Source organism: Diadema antillarum, unplaced genomic scaffold, assembly GCF_040938485.1.
Source record: "Diadema antillarum isolate AM-2024a unplaced genomic scaffold, OU_Dant_1.0 seq00001229_RagTag, whole genome shotgun sequence".
In the NCBI taxonomy this organism is placed as follows: domain Eukaryota; kingdom Metazoa; phylum Echinodermata; class Echinoidea; order Diadematoida; family Diadematidae; genus Diadema; species Diadema antillarum.
The window spans coordinates 1-21476 of record NW_027272017.1 but is presented as its reverse complement, the minus strand read 5'-3'; the positions used below and the strand labels follow the sequence as shown (position 1 = coordinate 21476).

The 21476-nt window shown below is 39.3% G+C and overlaps 1 protein-coding gene across 1 annotated transcript; it reads left to right on the top strand.

Moving 5' to 3' along the window:
• Positions 1-3537: 3537 nt before the first annotated feature.
• On the top strand, positions 3538-21446 carry LOC139745006 (structural maintenance of chromosomes protein 2-like; the record flags this gene model as incomplete). Its single annotated transcript, XM_071655412.1, has 11 exons — positions 3538-3747; positions 6796-6945; positions 8337-8459; positions 10169-10207; positions 11099-11209; positions 12196-12411; positions 13618-13830; positions 16313-16502; positions 17411-17586; positions 20528-20646; positions 21308-21446. Coding segments are annotated over exons 1-11 (1644 nt in total), but the record flags the coding sequence as incomplete, so codon positions are not given.
• Positions 21447-21476: the final 30 nt, after the last annotated feature.

Below are 21476 nucleotides of genomic sequence, written 5' to 3'. Positions count from 1 at the left end.
GTAACCAATGACCATATTCACTCATACCCAACCCGTCGTTCCCATGATTTTCATTTGAGTAATCCAAAGCTTCTATACTTGCTCAAAGGTCGATCAGACATCACGGTCCGGATACTATGGAACACTCTTCCTGAGGAGTTGAAACAATGTGCCTCCTTGTTTTCATTCAAAGCAAACGAGTAAATAAAGAAGCACATTTTATTACAGTATACTTCAAATACGAATTAAAAACAAATAATTCATATGATTAATGTTGGTCTCCCAAATAGCAACATCGCATATCGTTCCCTCTTCCAGCAAACCAATTCTATTATTCTACATTCCAGCATATCTGCCCTTGTGCACATTCTAGCACTTGCACGCACATCCACCACCATCACACATCAGAGTTTAGTTTCCCCTGCATCTTCGCAGTAGAATTTGTGTTGTATTGTATAATATTGTATTGTATTGTTACGACACTAGTATACTTCCCTACCTTTTCCTCCGGCCGGCCATCTTTTCAAGCTATGCTTACAATGGCGGCCCTCTCCATTATCGCTCCAATTATGAATTATAATGAGATAAAAGGCATGTATACATTATTAATACGTTGACAAACCATGCGCCATTAGAATGTCTAATAGTCACCATTTTGCATTTTTAATGGACGGCAACTATTCTGATCTCGCTGCCAATTGGTTTAGCCTGTAAATGTCAGGGCTGAACAATATTTCAGGGGCGGATCAAGGAATTCCGTAATGGGGAGGCGCCTTTACAAAATTAACGGAGGGCGCACGAACCCAACCCATTTTTTTCTTTTTATTTCTATTCTTTTAAACAAAAAATAAAGAGGGGGCGCGCTCCCGGCGCGCCCTATATCTCTAGATCCGCCGCTGAATTTCATCCATTTTTTTTTTTTTTTTTTTAAGACTCACATTCTGTTTTGCTTGACAGTTGTTTTCTCCGACTTTTGTTAATCTAATCTCAAGTGATAAAAGTGAAAAGCATTTCTCCCTTGTGAATTTTCTCCGCATCGTTCAAAGCGCATCATTGGATAATTAATACACATTGAAGACTAGTCCGCAGTGTAACCCGGCAGGTGTTAATGGAAAACGTGTATAACAAAATCAGCTCGTCCCAATCGGTCACAGTGTTGATATTACTCTCTAAAAAAATCGAGTGAAAATATTCACTCTTAAAAGAGTGAATACAAAAAGAGTGAATTTTGAGTGAAAATGGAGTGAATTTTGAGTGAAAATGTTCATTTTCACTCATTTTGGAGTGACCTCAGGGATCACTCCAAGATTTTGGAGTGATCCCTGAAGTCACTCTAAAACGAGTGAAAATGAACATTTTCACTCAAAATTCACTCCATTTTCACTCTAAATTCACTCTTTTTGTATTCACTCTTTTAAGAGTGAATATTTTCACTCGATTTTTTTATTTTTTTATTTTTTAGAGAGAGTAGCTTCAAGAATCAAGCTGCACCGAGATAGCACTCATTTCTCAATCATTCCTGCTAACCAACCAGTTTATTCAGGGAAATATCAATCCGAGTAGAGTCCGGTAAGTTATCCATAATAATCAAAGTAGAGTAATAAAGAAACACTTAAACAAGACAACATTTTCAATGGAAGCTAACAAACAATACGATAGCCAAGTTTCATATTGACTTATAGGTGTCCTACACGCAAAGTTCTTCTAGATTATTTCTTGCGAGAAAAAAAAATGCAAAAGAAAGAAGGCAAAATTACATCAGTATTACGCCACATGGACTAGGGCCTACGTGTATGTGACGCGGAATCAAACGGAGAAAGGATGAATAGTCCCGAAGGCGTGCCATAGTCCACATTGCTTGCCGACTTCGTTCTTCTCATTGGCTTCATGAATCTTCACTTCTCTCCTCAATGATTTTACAACCTTCAACTCCTCCCTCTTACCCTTTGATCCCTTCCATTTCATCTTTGTCCTCCCAATTACGATATCCGAACATCTTACTTGATTCTCACTCTAGCCATCATCCTTACCACTCACTGACTCTCTCTCTACCGCCCGTCAGGATAACGATCAACTTCCAACCCATTACGGTCCCCCAGTCTTCATTTCTTTATCCTTCTTACAACCCCCATATGTTGCTTCTCTCCTCAATTCTCCTCTTTCTAGACTCTTCTTCTGCCAAGCAACAACGCGGGTAAGGACTACCAACAAATAATAAGTTATGTCCTAGACTTGCAATGCTATAAGAGAGGGAGAAAGAAATCTGAGTAATCTGCGTAAAAAAAAAAATTCTGGTAATAACTGTATGATTGATTTAGCGTGGGCTTAGTGTACTAGTATCTATAGCAGACATAATATTTATAAGGCAAGGCATATATAGTAGGGGCAAGCATGGTGTCACCGGACACCATGGTATTACCGGACACGCACATTTTTGCGTACTAATGACATTCTGTACGCGCGAGACTTCGTAGATTAGCCTCACAGAACTTTGTGTGGACCGAAATCGCAAAGAACGCCACATAAAAATGTAAAAACACGAAAAAATTCACATTTTACCTCAAATTTATAGTTGAGTGACCCGCACCTCGTTTATAGTTAATATTTATGCATGTTTGAATCACATTTCGCGACTGAAATTCTATGAAATCCCACTCACATACAGGAAAAATGCTGAAGATTCTATTAGAACCAAAAGTTCACTGATCAATATCGGAAAAATTGTAGCTATCGTCCTCAAACGCGAACGATGCGGAATAGTTGTGCGCTAAGGGGCACGAAACTCATCACCCGCGCGTGCAGCTCCCATAGACAAAGCACGTATACTCTAACCAGTTGTCGAATTCTCACAAGGTTTTATTGCGTGAACTGTTCGAAATGGTCAAGACAGACATTTTACTGTAAAATACGAAATTTGAGCTTCATTTGCAGATTTTTTTGTGTGTCATCCGCTCGGTGAGAATGTGTACGGTGATTTGTGGGATGAATTGTGATTCTGGTGCAAGGATTAGGTGCGAAAGACCTCGATTATTCGATTACGAAAATAGCGTCCGGTAATACAATGCGATTTTGCACCGCGCTAAAAACCACTATTTTTAGAGGGGTATGTTTGAAGCATATTTTCTAAAAACTGGAATGAAGAAATGACGTAAGTTGGCTGAATTCGTAATTTCCATGAGTCTGTGAATAAGTGGTGTTGTTTTTAGCCGAAATTTCATTCTATGAGTACGGAATTCAAAGCCACAAAGAAAAGCGTCCGGTAATAGGATGTTCCACCCTATGCCTCCACATAATTATATACGTACGCGTTTTTTTTTTTTTGAATGCTTTGAAAGGCGGTCAATTATTCAAAAAAATAATGCGCAAGTATAATTACTATGGCTGACACTAGACAGACACGACACGCTGTGTAATTTGCATTTTGTCGGTCGCTGGTTTGCATACATCGTCAAACCAGAGTCTGGGGATAACGATCGTACGAGACTAGGTCCAAAGAAAAAACTGATTTGCGCATGCGCACAGTTCAACCGCCAAATCTGTTTCTGCTTTGAACGCAGCGAAGTTCCACTGCGTTCTATGCTTTAATTTACACTTTCCATCATGTATATTAAGGAAATAATCATCGACGGCTTCAAATCCTATGCTCAAAGGACTGAGATTAAAGGATTTGACCCACTCTTCAACGCAATCACTGGCTTGAACGGCTCTGGAAAATCAAACATCCTCGATTCGATATGTTTTCTCCTTGGAATATCAAATTTAACACAGGTGGGACTAACGATTATGGACATGGTTGCTGTGTGCTCACGCAGTACCGGTATTTTGTTGAATGAAGCCGATGGCGATGCAGTGTTGTTGTTCATGTAGGCATCTAGTATCTATATCGTGATTCCTAAATGGTTCTGTTGTTAACGGCGTACAGTACAGTGCCGAAAGAAAGAATAAACTCCTTTCCTAACTGGAACAATTTCGTACATTTTGAACACAATTCTAATCTATCATGCTATGCACATGATGCACATGCACGAGAGTGGTTCTTGTATGTCGCACGACTCGTAGGCCCAAAACGGTGGCCGAAGTCTTAACATACTGGAAGTAAAGTAACCATTGATTTAGTTACTCGTACTCTAACTATACAAGGCCCATTCACTGTACATGGTACGTCTGTTTTCGCATAGCGTAGTAACAGCGTCTGGTCGGGCTACTCGTACTCAGTCGTAGGCTCCAATAACCCAATCCAAAACGGTGGTTAACGTTACTTACTTAGGCCTACATAACATAACGGCTGGTCGCCCGTACCGTTTAACCTTCACAGCAATTCAGCTTTACTGCCTTTACAGTCGCAGCAGACGGGTGCAATTAACTCACTGACACTGTTTTCATTTTGACCTGACCTCGCTTTCCTCTTGAATGAACACATTTCGCACGAAAACCGCTAGGAAAGTGTCACACTCACAGCAAAACTGCTGTAACTTTACTGTTAGTGTTAACTTCCTTTTAATTCAACTAATTGATTTGATTACCTACCTGAATTACTTACGATGATGCCCAGTAAGTTGAAAAACTTAATACTAGTACTACTACGTAATAGTACACGTAGAAGGCCATTCAAAGGATTTAAAGGACAAGTTCACCTTCATAGACATGTGGGTTGAGTGAACAATGGTGAATGCAGCAATACATCATAAATAGTAGAACACATCAATGAGAGTTTGAGGAAAATCGCACAATCCGTTCAAAAGTTAAGAATTTTTGAAGTTTTCTGCTCAGTCACGGCTGGATGAGAAGACTACTATAGCTTGTGATGTCACATGAGTACAACTATATAAAGAAAGCATAAAGAAAATTCAAGATATTCTCACTTTTCTCACATAATAAAAGAACACTCGACTTCTCTCTTTCAAAAGTCAGGGGGAATGATATTACCCCTAACATAAAGGTCAATAGCACAATCAGAGTATGCAATTGTGTAACAGGGTAAAAATGAAAACACTTGGTGAAAATGCTTTTTTTTTTTTTGTTGTAGCTGAGTGTTCAAATTTACATTACATGTAAAGAAAGAGTCAAAATTTTGCATTAAACTGCGCATAGATTAGCATTTGAATTAGGGGTGTCGAATTACATTGAAATGACTAATATATTGGAAAAATTCATTTAAAAAAAGGAGAATGTTTTTTTCATCTGATATTGCTGTTAGATATTCCTGATAAATATCCCTTTCATTCACCACCAGCACATAGCCATGACATATCACAAATTATATGAATAAATTTCATATTTTCACTTCTCGAAATGTATGATCAATTTTGTAGGCATTATTTTGAATTCAAATAAAACCACTTTTACATATTTTATCATATTTCACTTTTGCCAAAGAGTGAAGAGGCGAAACTTTCAGGAATAGGTAACAGACATGTAGTGCCATTATTACAAATTTTAATGAAATTAGGGCTGGTACTTTGGAAGATACGATATTTTTCATCAAAAAATTATCTGTACAGCTTGACCTTGAATGTGCGCACAGTGTTTGGATCAATTCTCATATTTGTTAAAACAGATAGAAGAATGAATGTGAGATTTATGATGACTTGAGTTGATATCCAAGCTGTGACACTCAAACAATGACATATCAAGCCAAAATACTATGTTTATGCTTATGATATCTTTAGAAATTGAACAAGCATTGAAATATGAACACTGAACACTTATCATATGACCTTCTAACTGCGACCAGCCCCAACTGTACACGGAGCGTCCCGGGTTTAATGACCTTCATGCAGTATAACATGGGCATGTATCGCACTTTTTTATGCTCAGCAGTTTGTAAAAATATAAAAAAATAAGTTCCTATTGCTCAAATTTGCTCAAATTTTCACACAACAGATTTCTACATATGTACAATTCATGGTTAAAAAAACAATGATATTCAATGAGGGGAAAAGATTCTTTAAAGTAGTCAAATTAGGATGGGTACCTCACTGAAAATACTGAAAAACGGCTGCACTTATTTTCCTCAGCATTTAAATATGGCTCAAATCTAAAAACAGGCTGAACATTTATTGGCAAACAGTGCACCATAATTAATAAGCCTATTTGCTAAATCTTAGAATTCAGAATAACGGTATAAGATGATTAAATTTTATATTTATTTATTTTAGACGTGGGTGCCGTCCTGTATCATAATATTTATTTTTCTATGTTTAGTAGGACCGATCTAGTTTTGCTTGGTTTTTTTTTTCGGGCCACCAAAAAATAAAGGCCCGATCGGGCCACCAAAATAAATTTAGTGTGGAGCCTTGGCCTGCATCAGTGTGGATAAAGTGTCTTGCTGAAGGGCACATATCGGGCACACCGCTCCAGCTCTCGGCTCCAGAGTAGACGACACACATGTACATTATACATAGTACGCGTGGTGTAACTGTAAGTCGATTTTTTTTCGACTTACGCACAAGTCGAAACTCGCCTAAGTCGATGTGTTTTGCCCAGTCCCGAGAAGATCGACTTTTGCGAGTTTAACTGTAAGTCCAGACAAAGGAGTTTTCTATATTTCATAGTTTGAGGCGTACCTACATCTGTACCCTACATTTTACCTCCTGATTTCAGATTAGGTCTTATATATCATAATTAAATTCTTTATTTTTTTGTCTATTAGTTTTGTACGCATGCAACATTACAATTAGAATTGTATACGTAGACTTCTACATTTGGATATTTTTACCCCATTCAATTCAAAACTGTCCTAACAAAAAATGATATTGTAATATTTGCTCAGTCTCTTATGTGTAGTCTTATTACTGAACTGCATTGTTGCCATAGGTGAGAGCTGGCAGCCTACAAGAACTTGTGTACAAAGGGGGACAGGCTGGTGTTACCAAGGCAACAGTGACGATCATCTTCGACAACCGCAACAAGAAGCAGAGTCCCGTGGGCTATGAGAGCTTCGATGAAATCACTGTCTCCAGACAGGTCAGTAACTAAAACTTTTTGTGACAAACGCAAACAGAAAAACTGACCAGAAATGAACATTATTGTCCCCGCCGAACGAGTTCGAGCAGGGGACTATGAAACGGGCTCCGTACGTGTGTGTGTCTGTGCTTCCGTCCGTGCGTCCGTCTGTGCGTCCGTCCGTGTGTGCGTCCGTGTGTGATCAAAATGTTCAATTTGCTACTTCTCTGTCATTTATGAGCCAATTTTGATTCTATTTGCTATATATGATAGCACTACATGGGAGCTTTGAAACTTCTACACAGAATTTCAGTCGTGACCTTTGACCTTGACCTTTGACCTATATTGTACATTTTGCTACAAAATGCTACTCCTTCGCCATTTCTAACCCGATTTCGATTCGGTTTGCTTTATGTGATGGCACTAGGTGAGGGCTTCAAAACTTCTACACAGAATTTTGACTTTTGACTTCTTTGACCTTTGACCTTGATTTTTGACCTATATTGTACATTTTGCTACAAAATGCTACTCCTTCGCCATTTCTAACCCGATTTTGATTCCGTTTGCTTTATGTGATGGCACTAGGTGAGGGCTTCAAAACTTCTAAACAGAATTTTGACCTTTGACTTCTTTGACCTTTGACCTTGATTGTTGACTTATATTGCACATTTTGCTACAAAATGCTACTTCCGGCGGGGACATATACACGTTACGCACCGCGTAATTTCTACTTTTCCTTGTTTATTAGTGGAAATTTGAGCAAAGAAAATGGGATCCCAATGGAATCCCATTTTCTTTGCTCAATTTTCCACTTTTGTGTTAGAGTGTGCTACATATATGTGGACCATGTTCAGCTTAGAACTTCTGCACAGAATTACCTTCAATCTTGTCTGTCAAATACGCAGAGTGAAGATGTTTCTCCTCAGTGTACAGATGTGAATTTTCATGTGTTGGTTCATATGGCATGTGGCTGTAATTAAACATGGTATACAAATTCATATGATCATCAGTTGCATTACATATACATTGTACATGTGTACAGTGTATGTAATACACATCGCGACATGATGCATTGAAACTGTCTTAGGCTTTTAAATCATAATTTCTTTGTTGTTTTGTTCTCATTAAGTATCTTTCATAGCTTAATGGATTCCTACTAAACAAGGATGAAACAGAGGTGACTTGCTGTTCAAATTGGATTCCCACCGCAACATCTTACAACAGTTCAATGTAGTGCAATGCATACCACCTCACCACCTGTTACATGTATGTGTATTGAACGAACTGTGTAAGATTTTGGACCTTTACAATTGCCTAATACTGTCTTTTAATCAAATTATTTTAGAATGTTGCATACATGAATTGATTAAATGTTGCTAGATATCTTCGATGTTGACGTATGTTGTACGCAGGTTGTCATTGGAGGCAGAAATAAGTACCTGATCAATGGCAGCAATGCCAACAACAGCCGAGTCCAGGACCTCTTCTGCAGCGTGCAGCTCAACGTCAACAACCCACACTTCCTTATCATGCAGGTTGGTCCTACCCTGTATAGAGACCTAGTCTGGTGCTAACTTGATACTATTTCTAGGCTGTTAGACTTGTCGCTGTTTGCTCTTTGAACATCTTTTTTTTGTTCTGCTGAAAAGTCCTTTCTTTTCTAGAAACTTACCTCCTACCTTGTATTTGAAATTGAGATGCCTTCCGGTAAAAAAGTTACTGGAAGTCACTTACCGTATACGCTATAATTTTCGTGTACATAAATTTTCGCGAATTGCTGCTGTCACACATTTTCGCGAGTGGTTAAATTCGCGATTGGGGGACCAGAGAAAATATGAAGTGGCAAAGAAAGTGTGAATTTCAACTTACCAGCAAATAAGAATGATACTAGTTATACACTGCATGAAAAAAACTTACCAAACTCTGCGAACTAGTAAGTTAGAATTCAACATTTTTGAAGTGATGAAGTCCATCGTGCTAGATTTCTGACGAGTGGTCCCCTTGCAATAATGGATTGGCTCTCCACAGTATTCGTAAGTAGATGTGGACGTGCTATACATGTATGTATAAACAAGCTTTGATAGCCAGTATGGTCTGTTCGGTAAGCCGTGACATGGTATAGTAGTACTGAAATGTTTGTATCATCAAAGCAAGGGATTCAATTTGGAAGGTGATATTTTCGCGTGTTGTTAATTTCGCGAATAGCTCTCGGCTCGCGAAATTCGCGAAAATGAAACCCCCGCGAAATATACATGTACAATGTAGCGTACACTTTTGTATACAGTATACTTGCTGGGCCCTATCTTATAAAACTTGTGATAGAAATCAATAAATCACAAATCTCTTGAAAGCTGCAATCAATTGCAACCTGTGATTGATCGATAGATTGTAGTTCTCCGTCTTAATTTCAATCATAACTTTTTATTAGATGGATTTGCTTTCAATCGTAAAGTTGTGATTGATTTGAATCAATCACAAGTCTTTATAAGACGGGGCCCTGGTCTTTGCTATCTGTATTCAGTCAACAGGGTCTAGGGGTCATAGACCCTCCTACATATATTACCATAACTTGTTACTCATGTTTGCTTAAATCAAGGATACAGGATCACCTGTTGCATTTTATATGATCCACTTTTCAAAGACAAATATCCAAGACTGAAGAGGGAGAAATTCCAAGACTCAGAATGATTATATCTGTGAAGATTTTTAAGAAAGTAATGATCTGTAATCCATAATTCTTACATTGCTTTGTTTGCTGTTTGGCACACACACTGGAATGCTTTCTGTGTCGATAGGCACAGACATCTCAAAACTTATATTGTCAATGATTAGATATTACCTAACTCAGAGCTCGACACTAACGGTGGCCCGGGGCCACCAAAAACGCACGTTGGGTCCCCAAAATTTCAGAAATGAAGAATGTGGTGGCCTGATCGGGCCACCAAAAAAGGTCGGATGTTTGCCTTTGGGCCACCAAAAATAAAAGTTAGTGTGGAGCCCTGCCTAACTCATCTACTCCCTTTTGTGTCAACATGGCCTTTTGTTTGGACTGAGGCATATTGCGCTCCTGAATGGCCTTGTTAATCACAACTAGGTGTAGTTTAGAGGATTTTTAATATTGAATCCTAAACAATGAAAAAGCTTGGTAGGCTGTTAAGCTACAGTGTAGGTGCTTGGTCATATGAAAAGTTATTCTTAGTGTGTTCAATTCACTCTTAACATCCTTTGTGTTTTGTTGTTGCAGGGTCGAATAACCAAGGTGCTGAACATGAAGCCGCCTGAAGTGAGTTGCCATGAAATTACTTGATAAATTTTGTCAGGTGCCCGTGCATTGGCCGCTAATGCAATACAATTGCGTTAGCGGCCAATGCACGGGCACCCGACGATTTGTTCTTCATGATTTTTTTTATATACATGTGGGTGTGTGTGTGTGTGTTTGTGTATGTTTGTTTACTACCCCATTATGCAGGACATTTTAATAATGCACTCCAGATGTGCTCTAAACTATAAGAACAGTGGAAGAGGCTCTGAAATGCTCTTAAAGTTGTGCCCTCTCGAGGCTAGGTTCAAGAGAGCTCCTGAAGCAGTATAAACTCTGCATAAATGGTCACATACGATTAGAAGTTTGCGGAAGTGGTGTGTTGCTTGTGCTGGAGAAACAGTTCGTGTGTTTTAGTTTCCCTTCTCTCGCAAAGGTTACCATTACAATTATTCCTTTCTCAGCCACTTCATGTCTAGTCGTGATTGACTGTGACTCTCTGTATGAACAAACTCAAGGGGCATAAAGTCAAAGCATTTCAAGAGCACTCCTGTGCCAAGCTTCTTGTATAAATGGAATTGTAAAGATGCCAACTGTTACTTTATTGCAGTATGATTATTGTATTGTTTTTTGGCTAAAGACACTGTAGCTTTCTACAGAAAGTACTGTCTTTCCTGAATTGTATTTCTGAGTACTGTATGTCTGTGGCAGGAAAGTTAAAGTATGTTTTTTCTGTCAAAAGTATGCTTTTTCAGCTCTCAGCATACTGTAATGCTGTGTGCAAGATTGGCATTCCTGGGTATAAGATTTCATATTTGGAACCTCATATAATACAGAAGTTTGTCTTTCAGTGACAGTTTCGACCGTGATTTTTATAGCATTACATTGTATATCTTCCATTCTCTTTGAAACTAGATTCTGTCTATGATTGAGGAGGCTGCGGGAACCAGGATGTATGAGAACAAGAAAGCTTCGGCTCAGAAGACAATTGAGAAAAAGGATGCCAAGCTTAAGGAAATAGAATCGGTAATTGTTGGTGTGTGTGTGTGTGTGTTTGTGAAGCCTGAGCTGGGATACTTTGGGTTGATATGTGCTATGAGTGCACTGATTGCAAACATTTTGTTGTCATGTGTTACCACGATTCAATTAAATGTCAGCAAACAGACCAAATCAGAAATATCACAGATAAATGTAACTTTGCATAGATAAGTTGCCATGACAGTGCACTCTTCCATGTGAAAGACCTTGAAAAAATTACTGCAAAAAGTCTCTTGCTCTGTCATTAATCCCTCTTTACAAAAAAAAAACAATGAAAATGCACTTCACACTGAATAATAGAAGTAATGAATACACCATATATTTTGTAAGTATGATATTTTGCGAATTGGAACTTGTAAGATAATTTTTTCGAGTTTGTGCATTCAAAATCAAGATCCTCAATGACAGGATGAGCAATCAATGCTATTACTTTTCAGAAGAAATGTTAGTGTGATTTTCAACCTTGGAATGATATGCAGTGTGCGCGTGTTACAGGAGGCAATAACTTTCCAAGTTTTTAATTTGGCAAATGTCTGTCGACTAGCCAAAAAGTAAATACACCACAAAATGTACAGCATACACAGCAGATGATGCTTATGTGACACATGGACCAGCAGTTGCTTCTTTTTGTAACACTTAATATGAGTTAACAATTTCCTCTCTTTACGGGTTTCTTACAGCTTTGATGCTTTCTGCTCTCTAAGTGTCCTTTTTGGGGGGGGGGGGTGGGGTGGGATGGGAATATGGGATTCCAATGTCAGATCCTTTTTGTGATGAGATCAGGAAAAAAAAACAAAAGCAATACATCTTTAACAACCAGTACATCGGGTAGAATTGTTACATCATAATTCATATGATATCTGCTAATCCTCTAAGTTAATGAAAGATATGAAACTAGCAATTGGTAAAAAGATATACTTTCTATGTCAATTCATCAACCTTCCCCTCCCTCCAACCATACCAACTTGACCCAGGTCCTGAACGAAGAGATCACCCCGACCCTGACCAGGCTGAACGAGGAGCGGTCCTCGTACCTGGAGTACCAGAAGGTGTTGCGGGAGCTGGACCACCTGACCAAGCTCCATGTGGCCTACCAGTTTGTCTCTGCCGAGAAGCTGTCCAAGGAGTCTGAGCAGGACCTTGCCAAGGTGGCCGAGGAGACCAATGCCCTGCGGGAGAGGCTCCGAGAGGTAAAATCTTGGGACAATCACGACCTTGAGCCCCAGAATAATGACTTCTACTGTAGAAGGGGATATTTTCGCTTGAGTATTTTTTTGCACTTGGCCGAGACCTTGTTTTTGATTCAGGAATGATTACTGGAACATGCGGCATGCAAAAAAAAAAATTGTGTGCTTTTATTTTCAGGCTACCTACTGGTTGCGCGAAATGTGCGAAGATTTCCACACTGCGAAAATTTCCACTTTTACTCCTGTTTTATTCCTGCTTATGTTTTGTTCCTGTTTATTCCTGTTAAGATCAAGTTAAACCACTTTACTTATTTTAACTATATTTATGCAGTCAAGAAAGTAACAAGAAAAGGATGCTTGTAACATTGATTGAATTTATTGCATTGTGTCTGTTGAACTTCTCTCTGAATGCTGATCCTTAACTGTCTGAACTATAAATCAGAAACTACCTACCAATCCAAAGGAGGATCGGACTATTCTGTACGTGTAGCCAACATACTATTTGAGTGTTGCAGAAATGATCCTCAAAACAATAGGGGAAATGCATAAGCCTCTCTGCTGAAATGAATACTTTAGGGCCAGAAATTTTTTGCATATTTTTGTAGCTAATGCTGATTGACAAATTACTCTGCATTGACATAAATAAGCACTGAATTGATCAGTGTTTAGTAGTAGCCATGAGCACACATACTCAAGCAGGATGCGAACCTACGACCTCCTGATCTCCCGACAGGCGTCATCTCCCCTAGACCACTGAGCTTCTGATCAACTGCAAGTGCTGGTTCTAATCCTTACAGCATGCAGCGGGTACTGCATAATCATTCAAATTTATAAAATCCTTCTGTCAAGAAGTTTTTATTGCAACTGATTGACAAATTGCCCTGCATTGTTGTATGATTTCTGTCATCATGGTTACTATACTAAACACTAATCAATTCAGTGGTAATTTATGTCAATGCAGGGCAAATGCAATAAAAACATCTTGACGGAAGAATTTGAATACTCGAGACTGTCTCAATTTTTGCATGGAACCAAGATTTGCAAAGTTAGAATGCATACGAAAGAGTTTGTCCACACAATAGATTGAATGCCAGTTGGGCATTTCGCCAAAGTTTCATGCCGTGAATGTTTCTAGCGTTAACAGTAGACACTGTTATGCACCGCCACATGTACGCAGTCCTCTCCAAATTCCGGTTCTATTCCATGCAGATCGACGATAAAGTGACAAATCTGACAGATGCCATCAAGGAGCTGGAGAAGGAGAGGGACGTGGAGGCGGGCGGAGTCATGCAGGCCATCGAGAAGCGGCTGGTGGAGGCCCAGAACGCCGACACCAAGCTCCAGAGCTCCCTGCAGCACCAGAAGGAAACCATGGCCAAGGAGAAGAAGAACAAGAAGGGGATCGAGAAGAGCTACCAAGAGGTGAGGGGTCAAATCAAAAAGCAGGTGTTGGCTCGACATGCTTGATTTGATTGGATTTATTTATTCTCTGTATGGCGTTGCTTTGCAGTTCTGTCAATATCTAGCAAAATCATCAAACATCATAATTTCAAGATTGAATGCTGGTGATAGCGCAACGTAAGAATTGATGCAATCTTATGTGAAGGAACTAAAATCTTGACACTTGGCTGCATATTAGACTTTGGCCGTCTTAGTTTGGCAGTGCTGACTGAAGAATGTTCTTAAATTAAACAACAGTATAAAAACTACAAAAGCACTCTGAGAGCGCAGACCTCCGCCAAGCATGCAGCTCATTTCCACCACTGATCTTGTTCTTCCATAGAGATATCAGTGATTTCCACCCATATAGATACGTACCGCCCGATTTCCTAATATAGAAGCCTTTGTTACGTCACAAACCCTCAGCTGCACGGTGCGCCTCGCCCTAGCAGAAACTAGAGCACGCACTTTAGTGCGCACATGCAAACCTCAAATACGCGCAGCCTGAACTCCCAAGTTCATTGACCCTACTTGCCAAAATATCAAAAATCCTTCATAAATTCCCCCAAAGTTCTCGGATCACTGCCAAAAGTTAATCGTTTGTTACTTGTGTCATTCTCAACCTTTCCTGCAAGTTTCATCCCAATCCGTTCTCTACTTTTTGAGTTATTTTGCACACGGACAAACGAACTAACGAACTAACAAACAAACCAACGGTAACGAAAACATAACCTCCTCCCTTGGCGGAGGTAATAAGCCGAGAGGAGCAAACGTTACACTAAAGGATGACACGAGAAATTTCACTCTGTTTATTTTCTGCTAGATAACTCTCTTCTTTGCCAGCATCAGTGATAAGTCAACCATTCTAGGCCCATTGTAGCATGTGCATTCCGCTGTATCTTATGTTCATATAAAGCGGGCAAAACTTTGCTTCATGACAGGAGGACACAACAAATGTAGCTGTTTCTCAGTTCTTCTATCTTAACTAGATCATTTGTGTGTCAGCACTTATTGATAAAAATTTCTAGGCTACACTGGCCCTGAATGCAGTACATTTGCATGCTAATTTATCTCACAATGCTATGGCAGCAGACTTTGGTGGAGATCTTTAGATTTTCCCTGTGTGAAGGGAGGATGTGAAAAAAGATCATTCTGTTTCATAGTTCAATACTTGATTAGGTCAGTTGTGTACCATTTCTAACAGGTTGAGAGATTCCAGGCCACATTTCTACATACTACTATATCCCCCACTTTCATCCTAGCAAAGACAAAGATCGCTACAAGTCTCCATAATTGCATTTGATGCATCATGCATTACCCCGGGGTACCACGTTGTGTAGCACCACCTCATGTCCACTCGAGGACAGCCGCAGAGAAATGCATGCACTGTGTGTGCCTGTCTACAGTCATTCCCATGCCACTGCATGTGATACTATGCATGCATGGTATGCTGTGCTGGCAATATAGCATGTGCTTCAATGCAGTGCAGTCCAGTGGCTAGTGCGCGCTAGCTCCAGCACCAAAATAATTTTCCACTTTTTGGTACCCAGGGTTCAACCTTAAAAAAAAAAGATAATTCAACAAAATGGTTGATTTTTATTTGGTACCCCGGGATACCATTTGTGACCCGCTACAACAAAAAGGTCCTAAAGTCGCGCACGGTCGAAGCCGTGAAAATCAAGTTTGAAGTCAGAGCATCACAATTGGTCAAAACTTACGATTTTCTGATTTTGACATATTATTGGAGTCTGACATGTCTTCTATCATCTGTCGAAATTTTGAAGCAAAATGATGAAAGGAAAGACCCAAAAATAGCGTTTTTCTGGGCTATGTTTTTTGGCGTTTCAATGAAGCAGAAACTGGTTCGAAAATTTGGATTGAGCGCCACAGATAGGCTCCGCCCCTAACAACGACTGGAGTGATCTCATTGGTCAGTTTGCTGCTTGCCGCTAACCGAAGCGTGAAGCTCGCACACTGCCAAGTCGACTGGAGCGTGCGGGCGGGGTGCGCTATGCCCAGCCGCTTCTCCTGGCATCCTGGTCACTGATTGGTCGGAGAGGAGACCGCCGACGCTGTGCTTGAATGAGCATTTCGGGGGTTGCTGGGGTTTACCTTCTATTGTCCGTAGGTGAAAACTAACTTGCGTGTCCCTTGATCGCGACTGCGTCGCAAGGAAAACTTTCAGGGCGCTTTTTTCGAAACGGTGATTTCCCAGACGTCTCGACATGCTCTCTTTTAAACATCGATATCTCCGCAGCCGATTATTTTCATAACATGAGTTATATATCAATTTAAAGCAGAAAGATTAGGGAATATTGTCATGCAATTTTCAAATAATCGACCTCGCCCGACTTTAGGATCATTTTGTTGTAGCGGGTCACATTTATGTCATCATATTCACAAAAAAAGTGAATGTAGCAATTTATGTGATCCTATAAACCCTCTTCATATGTCCAATCCACAGGATCAAGCCACACTGAAAGCCAAGGAGAAGGAGATTGAGAAGCTCAGTGGAGGGTACGCCAAGCTGGAAGAGAAATGCAAGCAGCAGCAGGAGGGTGTGGCCGCAGCACAGAAGCACTTCCAGGCCGTGTCGGCCGGACTGTCCAGCAGCGATGACGGGGAGGACAAGACTCTGGCCGATCAGTTGATGGGTGAGTCTCCTGTCCACTTTCAATGTTATTTAGATAGTCAGGGCCTAATGGTCATCTTGTCATTGTTATGATATGAATTCAGTTGGTTCTACTACAATCTTTTGAATACTTACTACTTAGTATCCTCAACCAAGGATTCTATTTAAGACTACCGTTGTGATTTCAGGCAAATACAGTGGACTCCCGTGATAGGGAAGTATCGGGACCGGCAGTTTTCTTTACTTATATCAAAATTTCGTCATAACTGAACAATTAAACAATAAAAAACAAAGAGCGGATAGTTTTGCAGCCTGAATTTTTTCTTTGTCGTAACCGGAATTTCATTATAACCGTGTTTCGGGGGGGGGGGGGGGGGGGGGGATGCGCTGTGGTATAGTGGATGCACCCAGTGCTGACAACCTTGGACAAAATGTTTTTATCCACCACGTTCCTCTTGATCCAGGTGTATGAATTGATATCTGGCAACACTAGGGTAACAATGATATGGCAGGGACCTCTGGTACAGCAGTGGCAACACTGAAGAGGCTACCCTGGATTAAGAAGACATCATTATTATTATTATAATTGTTATAATGAAATAATGATAATGATGATGATGATGATGATGATGATGATGATTATTTTATTATTATTATTACATGTATTATTATTATTATTTTGTTATTATTATTATTATTATTATTATTATTATTGTTGTTATTATTATTATTATTACTACTACTACTATTACTATTACTATTACTACTACTGTTACTATTACTACTATTACTACTACTATTATTATTATTATTACTACTTCTACTACTACTACTACTACTACTACTACTACTACTACTACTACTACTACTACTATTACTATTACTATTACTACTATTACTACTATTACTATTACTACCATACTATTCCAGCATGCAAGTCTGAGATGAAGGAGGCTGAGACGAACCTGAAGCAGGCCCAGAGCACACTGAAGAGGGACCAGAGTGAGCTGAAGAAGAAGCAGGCAGAGCTGAAGAAGACTGAGAAGGAGTACGAGAGGGACAAGACCAACCTGGATGCAATCCTCAAGAGTAAAGCCAAACTGGAGGTGAGTGCTGTGGGAAATAAAACCACTAAAGTAAAGATCACGAAACCATGACCTTTGATATCATGCATTTACCCATCCAGTTTTTTTTTTTTTTTTTTTTTTTTGTTTTTTGTTTTTTTTTGGTGGGGGGGGGGGGGGGGGCATCTTTGCTTGTTTTCATTTTAACTCGTTGAGGACGAGTCTGGAGTATACTCAGGCAAGTGCCTATTGGAAATACATATTGTAGCAAAATCAGCCTGTCCTCGACAGGATAACTTTTACTTCAAGATTTTAGTGAAATCTAACTTTAGTGTATGCTGGTATCCAAATTGAATTAGATATCAAAAAGAATTGTGAATATTTTCTTCAGTATCAATGAAACATTTAAAGTCATTTTTGATAATCATTTTCCAAAGATTACATGACTGTCCACCCGAACACAAATCCAACAGCCAGGTTCAGTCTTCTGACAGGATTTAGCCATCCTCTTAGTGGGATTCTTCGGCTGCAATTTTTAATTTTTTTTTGATAATGGCAAGATGACTCCAATTTTCACAAAATACTGCATACAGTGTAATATGCTTAAATTACAAGTTCACCTTTATATACAATATGAAGAAAATATAAAGAAAATTCAACATATTTTCACCTTTCTCACATAATGAAAGAGCACTTGACTTGCATCATCACAAATTGAGGGAATGTGTACCTTTTTCAAAGGATGAAATTTTGTAAAATTCTCTATATTTTCCTTATATTGTTGTACGACATAAACTGTAGTAGTCTTCTCATCCAGCAGTGACTGCGCAGAAACTGTAAAAATTTGTAACTTGTGAAGGGATTGTCTGATTTTTCCTCAAACTTTCACTGATGTGTTCTACTAATATAAATGCATTCTCTCAATTTACATGTATATAAAAGTGATGTTGTCCCTTAAAGGGATGGTATAGGTTTTGTTGTCCGAGTAAAAGGTTGGAATAAAACCCATTCAAACCATTTTTGTTATTGTTGATATTTTAACCATTTCAACACCAATATTCAAAACCAATTACAAGATATGAAAGAGTGTACATTTTTAAGAGGAATTCAAAGTTTATTTGATGAAAATCGGTTTTGAAATGGTTGATATCCAAACAGTGGCGTATCTAGGCAAAACGGCGCCCGGGGCGAGCGCGAAAATTGCGCCCCTAATTTCTGAAAAAGTGTTCAACCCCAACCACATCCCAGTAGGGACTTTAAACAAAGTACACATGATATGCTTTTTCAAGCACTTAAAAGGGGGTCTTTTGAGGGTGATATAAATGTAATGAATTTTGATAAATTATGGCGAGCGAGCGCAGCGAGCGAGCCTAAAATTTTATGTTTCAGCTTACAAAACATGGAATTCTCGTCATTTTTTTGCTCATCAAATCTTACAATTCTAATCAATAGTGACGGCCTTATAGATCAATTTATACCAACAAACTGAGGACTTAAAAAAATACTCTAAATTAGTATGCGCGAGTGAGCCGAAATTTGTATATTTCCGCGTCATCATCACGTTTTGTTCTTATCTTCTTTTTTTGATAAATTTTGGCGAGCGAGCACAGCGAGCGAGCCGAAATTTTTTGTATTTTAGCTTACAAAACATGGAATTCTTGTCATTTTTTTGCTTATTAAATCTTACAATTCCAATCAAGATATAGTGACGACCTTATAGATAACGATTTATACCAACAAACTGAGCACTTATAATACTCTAAATTAGTACGAGCGAGTGAGCCGAAACTTGTATATTTCCGCATCATCATTACGTTTTGTTCTTATCTTTTTTGATTTTTTTTGCGCCCCCCCCCCCCCCCCCACGTATGTTCGAATCCGTTGGCGTCCTCTTTTGATCCAATCGGCGATCACTTCAGAACGAATGAAATCGCAGCCGCTGCTCCGTGTAACAATTTTCCTGCTGAATATAAAATGACATGTGTGAACACAATAGACATTGTCATTTTGTCCGCGTCATCGTCACGTTTTGTTCTTATGTTCTTCTCTTTCTTTTTTTGGATAAATTTTGGCGAGTGTTTGGCGAGCGAGCGCAGCGAGCGAGCCGAAAATTTTTGTACTTCAGCTTACAAAACATGGAATTCTTGTCATTTTTTGCTTATTAAATCTCACAATTCTAATCAAGATATAGTGACGGCCTTATAGATAACGATTTATACCAACAAACTGTAGACTTAAAAAAAATACTCTAAATTGTACGAGCGAGTGAGCCGAAATTTGTATATTTCCGCGTCATCATTACGTTTTGTTCTTATCTTGCTTGATTTTTTTTCTGCCCCCCCCCATGTTCGAAACCGTTGGCGCCTTCTTTTGATCCAATTGGCGATAGCTTCAAAACGAAAGAAATTGCAGCCGCTGCTCCGTGAAACATATTGCCTGCAAGATATAAAATGACATGTGTGAACACAATAGACATTGTCATTTTACAGCGTCATAATCACGTTTTGTTCTTACCTTCTTTTTTTATATAAAGTTTGGCGAGCGAGCGCAGCGAGCGAGCCGAAAATTTTTGTATTTCAGCTGACAGAACATGGAATTCTTGTGTGAACACAATAAACATTGTCATTATGTCCGTGTGATCATCATGTTTTGTTTTTATCTTGTTTGATTTGGTTTTCTGCCCCCCCCCCCCCCCCCCCCGGCGAGTTTTTTTTTTTTCTTTTTTTCTTTTTTTCTTCTTCTTCTTCTTCGTTTTTTTTTTTTTTCGTTTTTTTGCGCCCCCAAGGAGTGGCGCCCGGGGCACGTGCCCCCCTTGCCCCCCCCTAGATACGCCACTGTATCCAAAAAGTGGTCCTAAATAAAAGGTGGGACCCACCTTTTATTAGGACCACAACCAAAACTATACCATCCCTTTAACTGTAGTCAAGAGCCAAACAAGGACACAGTAAGAGGCTAACTTGTGATTGTAATGTATGTCTGTCAGGGAGAGATGAAGAAACTTGGCTTCGAAGACGGCCGGGAGGACGACCTGGAGAACCAGCACAAAACACACTCTGCTAAGGTAGATGCCCTCTCCGACAAGGTCAATGCACTCACATCAAGGTAAGCATGATGGGCTGAAAGTCACAATACTTTAGGCCCCCAGACTTTGCTTAGTGGACAAACAGAATGAAAGGCAGTCGTTTTTGTTTTGATGAAGTACCTTGTTATCACCAGAGCTATCGTAAAGAATCTCTTTGTAGGTGTAACCATGCGAGAACGAACTGATTTGGTGTGGTTAAGGGGTCAAATGTCACAAGATCAAGGTCAAAGGTCAGTGTTTTACACTTCAAGTGATAAAGTAGGCAATTCAGTGAATGATGCTACAATGAGCTGCAATAAAACAGTATGTTTTTGCCTTTTTGAGCATAGATCTGTTAAAAATGAATTGAGGTCAACTTCTTAGCCCCTTGACTTTATTTCATTGATGTTGGTAATGTGTAGGTATATCTCTGTTGTTTGATCTTCCATCATATTCAGAGACTTTATTTGCAGGATGTCATTGACAATAATCAATGTCTTGTTGCTGTGACCAATTGTTTCTTGGTATGTCTATGATCATCATGCTTTGTTAGTATTCCGTTAAGGTAGTTTCTTTTGTAGTTATGCTTTGTTGATATCAAATTCTTATCTTCAATGAATGTACAACTTTAGTGTATACTACATCCAGCATATAAGAATCCTTTCCATCACAATTCTTCCACGACAATCCTTCTGGTTTCAGATTTCCCAGCCTGCAGTTTGAGTACAAGGATCCCGAGAAGAACTTTGACCGCTCCAAAGTGCATGGCCTGGTGGCGAGACTAGTCAAAATCAAAGACGTCAAGTATGCCACCTCCTTAGAGGTTGCTGCAGGTCGAAAGGTCAGCGTCAGATGTGTATCCAATGTATTT